The 15,375-nt window shown below is 43.3% G+C and overlaps 1 protein-coding gene across 7 annotated transcripts in view; it reads right to left on the bottom strand.

Moving 5' to 3' along the window:
- Positions 1-8,060: 8,060 nt before the first annotated feature.
- The window catches only part of bahcc1a (BAH domain and coiled-coil containing 1a), a 64,562-nt gene continuing 57,247 nt past the window's right edge, over positions 8,061-15,375 (bottom strand). For all 7 annotated transcript variants that reach the window (XM_076752357.1, XM_076752364.1, XM_076752362.1 and 4 more), the window contains exons 23-29: positions 15,242-15,317; positions 12,812-12,920; positions 12,561-12,677; positions 12,295-12,456; positions 10,792-12,029; positions 10,384-10,620; positions 8,061-10,250 (exon numbers count right to left, since the gene is read on the bottom strand). In XM_076752357.1, the coding sequence (XP_076608472.1) occupies positions 10,041-10,250; positions 10,384-10,620; positions 10,792-12,029; positions 12,295-12,456; positions 12,561-12,677; positions 12,812-12,920; positions 15,242-15,317 (2,149 nt within the window). In that variant the 3' untranslated portion in view covers positions 8,061-10,040. The remainder of the gene's footprint in view (positions 10,251-10,383; positions 10,621-10,791; positions 12,030-12,294; positions 12,457-12,560; positions 12,678-12,811; positions 12,921-15,241; positions 15,318-15,375) is intronic.

Raw genomic sequence — 15,375 nt, 5'->3', positions numbered from 1 at the left:
CGCACATCAAAGGGTTAAGAGCTGTCTGCCTCTATAGTCATTAAGCCCTCTCTTAGCCACAGTAAATCAACGCTGTGCCCGCAACAGCTGCTCTGATCACCTATTAAAACTTCCATAATGTGCCGTGTGTACAGAGTGGGGCCTGTAAGCTGACACTGGCCAATAGGCCCCAGATAAAGGCCATCTTGAGCCTCTGATCTGGTTCCTATGGTCAGGATAGCAAGGGAAGTGGAGCTGAGTGGGCAGAGATGACAGAGAAGCCTTGCCTCAGGGCTTGAAACCATGCGGGATACAAAACAGATATGCCCTGTACTGTAGATGTATTTATATCTCAAGGCACCAGACTGTACGATGTTATCAAGTCTTTAGCCCAGTTGGTTGAAGTCTTTAAAACTTAATATATTCAAAGCTGGAGATTTCCAAAGCAAATGCCTGGTAGCAGCTGAAAAAATACTTTATCTGATCTGATGGGAGCTATACATTAGGGCTGAGTAAAAGAATGCACGCACACATGTGAAATGCCTCTTAAAATACTAAAAAATCCTGCTGTCTAGAAATGAGTCCGAGCATTGACGGGAGCACACAGCGGCTTTCTGCACGTATCTGCACCCGTTTGGTTTGCAGCAGAGGAGCTGACCACAGGCTAGCTTCTTCCCCTGATCTGGTCGGGGAAATTGTGTGGAAATCAATAGCAGGACTTGCTAGCTGGACGACTGTCAGTCTGTACAGAGGCGCGCACTCAGGAGGCCCGTTTCCATGGAGACACAAACAGGGCATGAGACTGCCCTCAGGTGATTTCTCCGTGTGGCTCCACCAGCTGAATTGGTCCATTTAGGTTTCATTTTCTTTCTTGTCTACATCTTTCTCTTTCTCTTTTTCTTTCACTTTCTCCCCTACTGTTCAGCAGCGGGCCCAGAGCCTGACTTTTCTGTCTCTGTCTTTCATTCATTCACTTTCTCTTTCTCTCCCACTGACAGGTGGCTGGGCTAAAATTCAAGAGAAGCTATAAGGTGAAATTGGGTCTCTGTACATAACAACTGTCACAGGCCATTCAGGGCATGGATGCTGATTTGCCTCTGCCAAGGTTGCAGAGATGTTTGTCAGTTGATCTCATAGCGCGGCCCATGCATGCTGGGCTCTTCCCTCTCCTCTCTGACAGACTTTCTCTTCACCTTTTTTTTTGGCCTCACTTCCTCCCTCACACATGCAGATTGTTTTTCAACCTCTCACCTCTTTATTAGGCAGCCCGTATATGGAGGTGCCTCTGTTTTCCCGCATCACAAGGTACATTTCGTGCTTTGAGTTTGTTTCGAATTTAGCACACCAGCCCCAATGGATTTGTTTGAAGAAAATGAGAGATGTCTCCAAAATGTCTGATCAAAGCCTGGCTTAGTTGCCCAGGGGCTTCAACTCATGTTGATAAGATGTCCAAGTGCCAGTCATGGAGCTTATGACTGCCTAGTATCTAAGCAGATTGTATATTTTTAAAGTGCTAGATATATTTGAGGAGGAGAGGAGAGCAGAGCAGAGCCATCCAGTGAAGGACATGGATGTGTTTAAGGGCTCTGGCAACCGGCGCTGGGGGCCTGGCAGCTGGGCAGAATTCTTTTATATCCTGCTATGACTGGCACTTTTATACACACACACAGGCATGCATGCATGAGTTCATGCTCTGTCTCTCTCTCTCTCTCTCGCTGTACGTCTCTCTCTTTAATACGCTCACTCACCACTCGTGCCATTATACACGCTGATATCCCTTTTCATCGTGGGTGAGGCTACTAAAGAGCGAGGCCAGAGAGGAGAAAGAGGTTCTGTGTGTGCGCAAGCAACAGCTTAAACTGCTGCACGCATGTGTCTTCATCACCCTGAGAGGTTTGCGGTGAACGTGCGACAGTGCATCAGTTGTTTTCGACCACCTGCATCCCAGGATAGGGGAGATTTTCCACTCCATTTCTAATTTCTTCTCTTATTTAATATATTTTTTTTTTTTATCACGTAGCTCTCAGGAGCACAATAGATTAGCCCTACCTGTTACTCACATGCACCATGAGTTCATTCTTTAGTCTGATGAAAAAAAAACAGCATTTTATTGACATCCTGGTGACTTTTCTGCACAAATATCCATGTTAGTGTGAACTCATTTTCTGCACCGTATGAATGCAATTAGCTAAAAGGGAATAGAACGGATACAGGGAAGTTGGGCTGAGGGAATTATTGTAGCAATATCTTGCGTGCACTGTCTGATCAAAAAAACAGAAAAATGAAACCAAAGAAGGTCCTTGTAGCGAGAGGGAGGGGGATCTTAAGCTCTTTGATCAGTGGTGTACTCACATGTGTGAAACATGGATGATGGATTTTGCACCGTATACTGTTACCATTTTGTCATTCATATCACGCAGCTCAGAATTAGTGTACGTTCGGAGGACGAGATTGCACCGGGTCTTTAAATGTGTAACTTATTGTATTGCTGACGTTATTAATCTTTTTTTATTTGAGGACGCACTGTGTGTCACGCTAAATGAAACACCTCTAATCATGCATACACAAACACAGCTTGAGAGGAAGAGACACACACGCACGCTGATGCCAGTTCACATATTAGCAGTTGTATAGACATGAAGGAACATACAGTATATAGAACCAGACAGGCCCATATTCCACTGGCCCTAAGCAGAAGCCATTGTATTGTGATAAATGGAGTGTCTCCTGTCCCTGTAGCCACAGGGCCCTGCAGCGGTCCACTGGGAGCCTGGGGATGCTTGGTGGCCTTTCTCTCTGGTTTCCTGTCTCCTGACTCAGCACCAGCTGTGCACACCAACAGGAAAAAGAACATGCAAAGGGTAAAAATAATTCACTGGAGATTCATGGTATGGTATGACCCTAAGGCAGTCAGTTAGACAATAGACTTTCTTTTGGCTGACAGCAAGCCAGGCAAAGCATTTCAGAGGAAGGATCATCATGCTCCATGGGATAATGGCCCCTATGGATGATGTCATGTAGGAGTAGGATATATAGGGATGTATTGCTTACAGAAAATGTGCCAAAATGATGAAAATGCACTATGTTTTGTAATGACATCCCATAAAAGCCCAGTTTCATTGTAAAGATGTTTGTGCCAGTTTATTCTAGATCATCTGGATATGATTGCTGCTTGTTTAAATCACCACAAAACGGAGACACTTAATCAAAAGCTGAACTTGGCAAATTTGTATTGTGGTTTGAAGACAATCTCTGACAGTTGCCCTGGCTGACTCTATGCCCAGAAGCCACTCTGGCATTGAAGGAGACTGAGCTTTATGGCAACAATGGCAGGCGTGCCAGCGGAGCCAGGCAGCCATCATGGTAGCGACCATGGTGGGCTGTCAGAGAGAGCTGTGTGGCAGCACTGTGCGGTTGAAGCGCCCGCTCTCTCCATAATGGAACAGCTGTTTGGAGCGCGGTGCGCCAGGGCGCTAGAGCACAGAGTAAATAGAGGAGAAGAGCAATGTAAACAGAGATGGGATGGCGGGAGCTGCTTCCCTGCTACCGTGAAAGGGGGTAAACACCCCAGAGAACTAGATGGAGGGGTTGTCAACACAGGAATGCACAAACACTACTACACAGGAAGGTGTGGAGAGAAAGGGGGTTGTATTGTGAAAGAACTTAACAGCAGTTCTACTCCAGCCTCAGGTTCCCATACAATGCCTGACCTCTATATTTTTATTTTGATGAGACGGATAGTTAGAAGAGTTGAGACATACCTACTAAAGCCAGTTTCTCACGTTTGAAAACTCAGTGCTATTCTGCGGGTTAATTGTCAACCAAATGCCCTGATTAGATTTGAGTTTGGGTGCAACTGATTAATTGGGCTCAGAGCTGATCTCCCTTCTAAGAGGGCCAAGGGTCTTTATTATTTATGAGATATAGAGCCTTTCCAGCTGTCCTGCACTTATAAATGGGATCGTGCGAGGAGGTGCCTGACCCCTTTTATGACAGGCTGTAACTTTTCCTGCTTTGTTGGGTCAGTAGAGTACTGTGGACAGTGAGTGTTGGCACAGTATCGTTTCGTAATGCGACGAGAGGGACACAGGAAGACATCCATGCAGGTTTTACGGTAAATTGAGGAGTCACAGGTGACAGCCGGCCCCTCTAACTATGCAGACCGGCTCAGCTGACTACTGCTGACCTCCCTTCAGCTTCTTTCTTTTTACCACAGCTAGGTCATGCGCACAAAATTGAAGCTGGGGAAGATTTGATCTTTTGCGTTCAGACCCATTTACAAACAGCATTCATCCCCTGATTACACAGTATTCTGTGATTGCTGCCAAGCTGGATAAATACATTAAGAGTGAGCAGTTTAGACCAGATACATAACTGAGTCCCCTTTTTCTCTAAACCCAATCTCTCATGGGGGAAATTCATACAAGTGGGCCACCCTCCTTAAATTGTGTACTCTAATGAACACGCTGATTTCTCCTTTTTTTTTTTCATTTTCCTTGTTCATTCATTAATTCGTGGACACACTACTGCTGCGTAACACAACAGAAGGAAAGACATGGCAAAGTGTTAGAGGGATGAGTTTTGGATAAAAGAGGTTGTGACACAGCCTCAACCCACAAACAAAACGAGGGAAGACCCTGATGATGAGTCATGCATTTGTAATTTTGTCAGCGCCGCGTAAACAGGGTGGCGATATTACATCAGAGTTTGTGAGCAACATATGTAGCGAGGAGCAACAGTAATCCCATGTAATGCTGTGAAAAGCTCTTTTAGCATAGCTGATACAGAATCTTTACAAGCCACTAATAATGAGCAACAGAGAAATGGATTAGGGGTGGCATGGCTGGATCTGGGCCACGGCAAGCAACACACACCACAGTTAGTGAGTTGACTGTGTGTCGGCATATGCGTCTGTGCAGCACATTAGTCCAGCGTATCCCTATGAGGAAATGTAGGTATTTGCAAACAGCAGGTGGTTCAGCATTCAGTTCACCTCTGAAAGCCCTCCGTAATACATGCTGTAAACATGCACACGCTTTGAGCTTGTGGAGGTTTCCTGCGCTTAAAGTTGTTTAAAGACTCAGTCTTGAATCCATCACTAAACAAAATTATGTTGTTTACCATTAGATTTACTGAAAGACTCTCTAACTTCCCTGTAATTTTCCTTTTTGCAATTACACTTTTTGTATACGCCGCTCTACCATATTTCTCTCTTATGCAAGTCTCGCTCTTCAATATTTGTGTGAATCCAAATGTAGACATCAAAGACGTTTTTCGCGCTGAGGCGGCACTTTTACTTCACTCAGCAGAGGAATTGCTTGAAAGCTTCTGTTACAGTCCGGTTGAGGTTACTCTTCAGTTGCTGTAACTGCTCCATAGCTGATATCCTCAAAAATGAATGATCAGGGCTTCAGTGCCCTTTAAGAAGAAGCAGTCAGCGTCTCAGTGATCTGTTTGTCCTGCTCTCTTCTCCCAGCACCTTGTTAAGACCCAAGACCTCACCTCAACCCCACTCCTACACACACACACCGGGCTGTCTGTCCCCTGTTCAACCCCCTCACAGTCAGAGGCCAGACAGGGTCAAGCAGAGGGCGAGACATTTATGAGGTGTAGATATTTGTGCAGGAAAGCATTCCTCCTGTTGACACTGAGCAACACAGTCTGGATGCTGAGCGAGCTGAACCAGACAGGCACTGAGAAGTGAGGCGGTCCGACCAGTCTTTCGAGTGAGAGGTAACAGAATCCAGGTTATAGACTTTAAAATGAGGAAAGGACTAGAAAACTTCTGGGCATTGACCTATTTTAGTGGCTTTATTTTTCCCATAGCTGCATCATGTTTGGGTGGCTTAATTCAGAGTGCATCCTTTGTGTAAGTACACCCTAATTGTCCGTATTAGATCCCCAATGAAACTTGACTCTGTCGATGCACAAAAGAGCAATGAAGCAAAACCCTCTAAATCATGATGATAACCTAAACACCCCCACTCACCCACTTTTAACCCCATCTTCAGCTCCAGTGGTGGGGAGAGTCAGTCCTACCCCCATGCTGCTGATGCAGGAAGGGCCATGGCTCAGACACGGGGCAGTGGCCATAGTCAACACTAAAGGTTGTGGTGGTAAACAGAGCTGTTTGTGTTCACTGGGCCGCTGTTGGAGATGACTGATGTGCCCATTAGCCCCTGTCTGGGCATTAGGGGGAGGGGTGGTGGTGCTGGGGCTCTACGCAGGACAAAAAGACCCCTGGGCCGGCAGAGAAAGGTCACTGACCCATATTGTGTCTCCTTCAGGCCTAGCCAGTGGTTGTTTCACTCATTCGGGTTACAGAGATTGGCTTTGTCAAAGCTGACGAGTATGTATGCAAATGGACAGATGCTGTAGGTCATGGATGGTGTTTTCGGGTGGAGGAATGTACCTGCTGCTCCAGGCACTGAGTTGAGAAGGATTCACATTACTGCTGGCATTTATTACACTGCAAAATCCTAATAATACTGAATGTCCTTGATTTTAAAAAAAAAAAAACACATAAAGGTGTTCTTCATGCTTATTGTGTGTGCTGTAGTGTGGGTGGTGTTCCACTAGAGAGCGCCCTCCTTTACATCTATCCTCCATTTACCAGATGCAAAAAATGCATATTGTAAATCCCTTTATTTTGACCAGAAACAAACATTCAGTTTGAATAAAATCTGTTTGTTTATTAGGATATTCATTACTTTTTAAAAAATGTGATCCTGTACCACAGATTTATTTGTAAAAATTGCAGCACAAATACAGAAATTACACATTTACAAATCTTGAAAACACAAACGCATTAATGCTGATAGGCTTGTTGAGAGGTTTGGGACAAAGTCCTAGTATTAGTTAGCTTTTAGGCCCATCTCGTGGTTTTCTACCGTCTCAGAGATAAACCAACAAAAAACCAATTCATTTTAAAAGAAAATGGGCAAATGTATTTTATCATGAATCACAAAAATTCACATCTATCTCTGAATCAGTCTACATCATATTTACAGAGCTTGGCAGCTAAACCCAGTAGGCTTTATTTGATGCTGTGACAGATCTGTCTCTATTTACTAAGGAACTCAAAGCCTACGTAAACTTAGTTCAGCCAGAGACACTTACATCAAAGGATTTATTGCAACAAATAAAAGAATTTGGCAGAAAATGTGCCTTGTTCTTGCTTTACAAATGAATCCAAGTAGCCTCAAAATTCTAAGGGGAACACATTAAAACTCCCCAAGGAGTTTAAAGAACAGAGCCCAGCACACATATAAATATGGGATATACATAATGCACAACGAGGCAGGAGCTGGCATCACCGTGTTGAGTAATAAGAAACTAGAACAGGTGGAGGCTGGGGGATGGTTAAGGGAGAAATCAGGCGTGTGATATAGGTAGATATCAACAGTATATTCAGCAAAGGCAGCACAGATGATCAGTTTGTCATAAAAGATCCTTATTGACTTGCCTGACTGTTGTAGTCAAATGATACATGCAAATGCTTTGCCTGAACTAGTTACTCCATTTGTGTTAATGGGTACAATTTGAACTTCCTGTTTCTTTTTTTCTTTTAAAACACCAACAAATCTACCATAGACATTTGTGGAGAAGGTTACCAATGGAAGTGGACTGGGTTAGTCTGTTTTTAAAATATTGTGTCTTTGGTATCAAATTTTTGTCCCTTTGAATGACAAAATACATTTGAACTTTTCTTTCAAAGGCAACATCTTAGTCACATTACAAAACTTCATTCAGACCCTCTGAAATGTCTCACCCTGTTTGTTTCTGTCAGCCACAGTAAGCAGTGGTGGTCTAACATTTACTCCAGCAAAATCAAATCACACACACACTGTAAATGGTGACTGTGATGACATTTTTACTGCTCTGACGAATTTGCTATTTCTATGTCTAAAGCAGAGCAAAATAATTTTTGCAATTTGATAAAATCAAGTTTTGAGAATAGCAGTAGGTGCAAAATGCTAGATTTAACAAATGTGTTGATGCGAAATGGCAAGTGCGGTAAGATGGCGGGCGCAATAAGATGAAGGGGACACAGCCAGAATAACAGAATTAATTCACAGAGGTTTGTGGATGAGAAGAATCCAGTGTTGCTTTATTTCTTTTCACTAGATGGCCTCTACAAGACCAGTTTTATTTAAGAAATGCAAATGCGACATCACACCAAGAAAAACAATGTCACATTCTCATAAAGCGCTCTTGGCATGAACAAACAGCAACATTGACAATAAATAAAATGTTGGCGAACAAAATAAAAACTTTGTGAACAAAGAATACTCAGGATTGCATATCAAACAAGACAAAAATAGACAAAATGTACTTGGCACAAATTAAATAAACTTAAGTAATTTTCAGATTGAGTGAACCTACTCTATGTCCATTGCTTTGTGAATCTGATTGTCCTTCACAGTTAGCATTGAGTATGTGCGTGTACTGTACAAAATAGACACAGATGGCTGATGAAACTAAAATAGACTAATTCCAACAAATTGTCAGTACTCTACGTCTTACTTTGTCAGTACCTTGACCTTCATAATCACACTCCCAGGTGGCCTTTTGCTGCATATGTTTGCACTAAACAAAACTGCAGGTACATGTGCAAGAAACCATTGTCACAATGCAAAGCCAATATGTATGCACATAGTGGAGGACAAGTATTCTATAAGTTACCAGTGATTTCTGATTTGAGTTACCAGTACAGGTGCTTGACATATGTTAAATTTAAATAAAGGAAATAAAGATATTAAAAGACACTTTGGTATTTTAGGTCATAATGTGCTGAGCTATGCATTCTTGAGTGCAATGCACATTTAGCACATTTTCATTAAGAGACCCAGTCTTGCTCTAAATTGATTTGTGTGGACATGATTATAGTGATGCCAGGACACTCATCACACACAAATATTGTGTCAAAATTGTATACTCATTTAATTAATCTTAAATCATTTTTGACCCGTGATTGCAGTCCAGTGGGATCTGCCTTGTGATGATGACCAACTGAGAGTTACATAAATAAAAGGTGTGTTTAAAACAGAATAACAAAAAATGCAAAGTAACAGAACACTTTTACAAAAAGCCACATGACCTATTTTTAAACAGAATGACCCCTTTCTCTCAGAAAGTGAGTCTTGTCCTGTTATAGACTAAATCCTTCTGTCTTTGTTTGTGCTCTGTCTGTCTCTGTCTGTCTCAGCAGGGCATATGCAGTGCAACACTAACATCTCCAATCTTGACTTCCCAAAGCAAAGGAAACACAACGTAATGTATTCTACACCGATATAAAAATAAATCAATCGCAAACATGGAAAGATACATCTCATATATACAATAAACTCCTATATAAAATAGCTTTTATGTACATATAGACAACAGACAACAATACAATAATTGAACTGTACAATGTACACCTGAACAGTTAAGACAGGCGAGAGGTACTGAAGTGTATGGCTTGATTGGGAAAAATTCAAAATATTTACAGACATCAACTTTACATCCTTTACATGTTTTTAACTTCCCTGGAATGAAGAGGTCTAGGGAGAGCCCCATGCCTCACTTTCTTTTCCATTCCCTTCGGTAAGGCTACCTTGAAAGAATTGGTCCGCAGAGACTATTCAGCCTCTTGATACTTTGCACAGTCAAATGCACTCTCAGCTCTCCTTTGGTGACATGTGATAGGAGCTGGAAGCATGAGTCTTAAAACCAGTTATGAAGCTGTCAATCACATGGATCTATTAAAAAGAGATTAGTTAGACGACTGTAACGCCATTAATTGAATTTGCCCAGGAAGACCCAGACATACTACTATTCTTCTTGAAAGGATCAACCAGTTATCAACATCCCCTTCACTTCCACAAAGGTTAGATGCCAGTAGACTCCAGTGTGTAACCTCAGACAGAACTGCTTTGGTGCTGACATTTAGTCCATGGGTCCTTGAGGCAAACCCAAGGAACACTTTTTGTCTTCCAAGCCTGGAGGGTCTTGTAGGTAAATTCATGGTCTTTTATCCTTCCTCCATAGGAGTCCTTCAGTAGTGTCCTCATGGAGGTTCAGCACAGGATGGAAACCCCTTCAGCAGTGACCAACTGACCAGTGGTGGGGTCATACGTTCCAGCCAGGTAGTAGAGGTCTGGGGAGGTACTGTTCGGCTTCTGATTACGAGTCAGACACTCATACTCCTCCCTGCTCACCACCTGGCACTTATGAGAGATTGTCTGGACATCATTCTCATCTTCATGACACGACTGGTACAAGGCATGCTGGATAGGGAAAAGACAAGGTTAGTTGAATCATTGTATGTATGAACCAACAAAGAAAGACCAATGTCATGTGAAAGTTTCACATGCTATAAACAAATGACACCATTAAATTGTAACCCTCATCATGGCTCACCTTGCCATCTCGATGCCTCTTGCCTAGCTTGGTCTCTTCAGGGTGGTAGAACCACTTGACTTTGACCACCATGCTGGAGGTCCAGGATTCCCAAAAGTTCTCAATTCGACCTACGTATGGAAGGTTAGGGCGTCCAGCTGAGAGGAATACAGCACAATCTCCCACTCTTACTGTGTCTCTTCCTCGCACGATGGCCTTATAGAAAAGCTTCCTGGCCTTGCCCTTTAGACCTCGCCGCTGTGGAAAACCAGACACTTTGACCAAACTTCTTTGATGATGATGATGTTAATTATCTCTCTTGGCCTCTAATGATTTAGTATTCAGGCTACGTGAACTGATACTATGCAAGAAATGAAAGACAAATATTGCTACGTCAATGGCATGCAGTAGAAACATTACTATTCTCACCTGTGTAGGGTCTCCCGACCACCTCCACATTTGTCGTCCTGCAAGGAATGCAGACATCTTGGGCCTTGGAATAAATGAGGTGTCATCTGGAAGCATCCTAGGTTTCTTCATGAAATCCTTAGATTGCTTAGAGGTGGAGCTAGTGCATTCTTTCCTCTTCAGGGACTTGCTGTTGGAGACCTGGTCTTGGGGACCTCCTTTGGCATTGGAGACAGCCACAGCTTTGGCCACAAAGGAGTGCTGGTGTGACCTTGAAGAAGTGGAGGGTTCAGAGGGTTGCAGGAGCCCCCGGTGGGAAGACAGACAACTCTGAAGCATCAGTGTGGAACTGTCCTCATCCTCTGAACTGTAGGAGGAATCATTGTCAGAGGAGCACAGGCTGGAGCTAGAGAGAGAACCTGAAGAGGAGGAACTTGAAGAACCAGAAGAGGAGGAGGAGACAGAGAGACGAGATAGGAAGCGGCCAGCCGTCCTTAGTCCCCCTGAGGCTGCAGCCAGTGCAGCCCTCCTTCTCTCTTCTTCTTCATCATCCAGATCGGAGTAGGAGCTGTGACACTCTCTATGGTAGCTGAAGCCCAAGTCTCCATATTCACCCAGACGCAGAGAATCAGAGGGCTTTCTTTGAAGTGTGGTTCCTTTCACAAGAAGTTCTACCCTAGAGGCACCACCCTTTTTGTTGTCTTTAACCAGAAGGACTGGGTGAGAGTAAGCCTCTGTCCTGGGCATGCCACTCACACTGGAGGATCCACCTCGCAACAGCAGAGCCTTGCTATTCTTCGTCTTAGGGGAGGTAACTCCTTCATGATCTAACTTGACCAGGAATTCTTGCCCAGACTTTCTGCTCCTTGGCATAACAAGCTCATCTTGCCTGCGCCTCTGGTTATACAGCCCACTTCTAGGGCCCATAGATAAACCTGGACTTGGCCCTGTAGACTGAGAACAGAAGGAGGAGTAGCCATTTGCAATGCTGCTGAAGGAGTCCACCTCAAAGGAGCTACTGCTGAAAAGGCCTTTGGCTGGGGCAGATGCCAGTGGCTGGGTCTGAGGCAAGGGGAAAAAGTCATCCTCCTTCCCTCTCAGTGCCTTCTTGGGTGACCCATTGAGCTGAAATAGGTTGTCGGACATCCTCTTCCTCGTGTTGGCCAATGAAGGCCAACCCAGGAAAGGTGAAGGATTTCTGTTGGCATTCTCAGCCTGCTGCTGCTGTTTTTGTTTTTTCCCAGAACCCTTTGGTCTCCCTAGAATGAAGAAAAGTCATGTTTTAGCAATACGTCACAATTGTAAATACTGTACACTGTCAGGTTTATTGGTACAACTGTCCAAAACTACAAACAATAAGATCTTTTACTATTTGTGTTGGATTGCATAGCTGAGCAATGTAGAAACCCACAGAAATTTATTTAAAACTTGTGAACCCATGGTTGTCAAAGATTGCTAAACAGGAGGCTAAATGAAGACATTTTTTTGTCTAAAATTCCACATTTGGAATATTTTCATTCTTACCTGGTCGTCTTTTGTGAACAGTTAGAGTTTGGCTGTTGTTTACAGTATTAATAGCGTTGAGTCTGTCAGATGGTCTGTCACTGATGGGGGCCTGCTCTAGACTAGAACTTCTCTTGGCTGTTGCCCCGCTTGGTACCAGCAGGGCAGGAGATGACTCCCCACCTGAAGGACAAGGAGTGAAAAATTGTTAGCATTTACCTAGAGATAGACAATGTAATGCAACATACAAGGGAAAATTCTCAGTTATACAGAGGGGAGACACTTACAGTGAATCTGGTATCCTGGGGGCAGCAGGCGGATGTTTGGGAGAGAAATCTTCCCTCTGTCTCCATCATCAAACTCTACCATCACTCCTCCTTGTTTTCCTTCATCAGACGAACCCCCTGCAAGAGATAAAAATGCACTTCCTCATGTGTGCAGGAAAATGGGCAAATGAAGTGTATAAATACAATACAATATATAGTTAAAAATACAGAAGATACACAAGAAAAACAAATCAAAGAAGCTGATGTCTCACCTCTACGAACATATCCTGGGTATAAGCAGCGTGAGCGTTCACTCCAGTAAGCACATACCCTGGTTCCCTCACTAAGCACAGTCTCCGACTCTGGACGTATATCCAGGACCTGTAGGTCAAACCAAAACATCATTAAGATTCATTTCAGGCTGCACACACACAAACATACATGTACACACACACACACACACACAACAGTGTGCGAGCCATGGAGCATTGTGCATGGGCAGTCACTATGCCACGTTTCCAAGCGGCACTTATCTCATGCCAATGTGCCAGTCAGGGCTGAAAAGAACGGAAGCCATGATGCAGTAAATCCTGACTTGCTGAGTAATACTAAAGAGGCCCTGAATAGAGGGCTTGTGATTGCAGGTTGCCAGATCCTCCCTCCAACAATGCAGGCAGCCCCAGCATCCGCCGCTCACTGGGGGCTCTTTCAGGTTGCTTTCATTTACTGTTGCCATGGCAAGGGACCCTTTGACTGATGAGGTGTGGATGTGGGTGTGTGTGTGTGCGCATGGGGAAGAGAGAAGGAGCGTGGTGAAAATCGGGGTATTGGTGTCAGAGTAAAAGAAATGGCTTTTGCGCTAATTTAAAGGCAAGAAAGTGGAAGTATGGCATAATTAGAACCAGCTGCTATCCAATGAGTGTTTAGATAAGACTAAAGTTGCCAGACGTGCTTGATGTAGAACGGCCAGGAGAATTAGAAAATGGCACCGCGAGCAGGCTTTGTGGGAAAACTAACATTGATCAGTGTGTATGACAGTAAATGGACTAGTGTATGTGTGAGGGGAAAGATCTTCTACTGAAGAACACCTGATTTTGTGGACAATTGGATGCCGTTGTAATTCTTTTCTAATAGGGAGATATAAACAATAATAGCATGCAGGATCTCCTTCAAGAGGGTTCTTGGAGTTACACCTAAACAAACAAAAAACTAATACTGTGCAAAAAAAAAAAAAAAAAAAAAAGGAAGTAAATTTGAAGAAGCATAATTGAATCATGTGCACCTGTGATGTAGTAATCTCAGTTAACTTAAAACACATGTTTTCCAGAGAAGTGAAATAACACAAGGTTTCAAGTTTCCTCTCAATATTTACTGAATATTTGATCCTGTTTTAATTGAAAACATGAAGGTTATGGCAAGTAATACCTCATGGCTTGAACTGAAAATGTATGCCAGCTATGTTTTTCAAAATAGCTCATGCTGCACTTCAACATAACCAACAGGAAATTCAACCGCTGTACATCTAGTCAAACATGACTACATTATAATTCATGCCTTTGGATGAAATATGATCACAAAACCATTTTAGATGAGGTCCCAGCACAGTTATCATGCCCCCTTGGCAGCTTCTCCTTTCCCCTATTAGAATGACAGCGAAAGCCATTAATCCAAAGCACAATCATGCCAGTTAAACTCTGCTCTATTCTTCCAGGGTCATTATCTCCGGACACTCCATTGTGTGCAAACACAACGTCCTGTGCCCTGTTTGGCAGTAGCGAAGACTTATTTCCACAGTTGGAAAAGATGTGGGTTTGACGGCATCACTTTAGGTGACCCAGCTGTTATTAGTTCATAGAGACCAGCATCCTCTCACTGAATAAAATGGGACAAAGGTCACCTGCTGCAGCAAGCACTAAAACTCTATTCTGGATGCAAAGCACACCAGGAAGCACATGTTACCTAAATACAAATGAATACCAGCCAAGAATGTGCTGTGGTTTCTACAATGTATAATTATGTCTCATTACACGGATGACTTAGGTAAACTATAATTGTATCTTAACATGAAACTGAGTGAGAGTTACAAATCTTGTGGTTTCAGTAAAAAAGAAATCTTAACCACCCCAGATGCAACTGAAAATGCTAAAGGAGTGAACATTTTTATTGTGAAATAGATATATGTCTTAAGATAGCTTGATAGCCCAACACTTTTGTATCACTCCAGGTCATCATTAGCTAGCTTCTCTGATGTTGTGTCTTGTCGACCTGAGCCTTAAAACAACTCTGTTACTTAGGGATGTAAAGTCCATGTCATCTCCCATTTAAACTCCAAAACGTGAACGAATCCAGGTGTTTGTGGGATTATCCCACCCACACAAAATCTGGTTTAAAGGATGTTCACAGACACACACACACACACACACACACACACATAAACCCAAAGACCCTGCCTCCCATATGTTCATATTCATTTAAGGGGTTTAGATGACTCTCAGCGGTCCTCAGAGGCAGTCAAGGAAGGGTGAAAGAGAGAAAGCAAAGAGACTGGCAGAGCTGCAGAATGGCTGGAAGGCAGCAGAGAAATGCAAAGAAGGTGAAAAGGATGTTTAAGAGAAATAGAAGTGTTGAGTGACCCAGAAGACCAAACAAGTGATGGTTTTCCTCGTAACAAAAAATGTTGTAGTGCAGCGCGGAGAACTTACAGCTTCCTGTAGCAGTTGCTCCAATGAATAGATTCTTGGGCGGTTTCCTCTTTCTCCATCGATAACAATGCTAAAGCTAGAGAAGAAGCACAGCGGAGAGAGAGAACGATGAGGCTATTTTCAGATGCTTTTAT

The sequence above is a fragment of the Chaetodon auriga genome, chromosome 16 (assembly GCF_051107435.1).
Source record: "Chaetodon auriga isolate fChaAug3 chromosome 16, fChaAug3.hap1, whole genome shotgun sequence".
NCBI lineage: Eukaryota > Metazoa > Chordata > Actinopteri > Chaetodontiformes > Chaetodontidae > Chaetodon > Chaetodon auriga.
The sequence above is the reverse complement of the archived record's forward strand: the minus strand, read 5'-3'. Positions and strand labels throughout refer to the sequence as shown.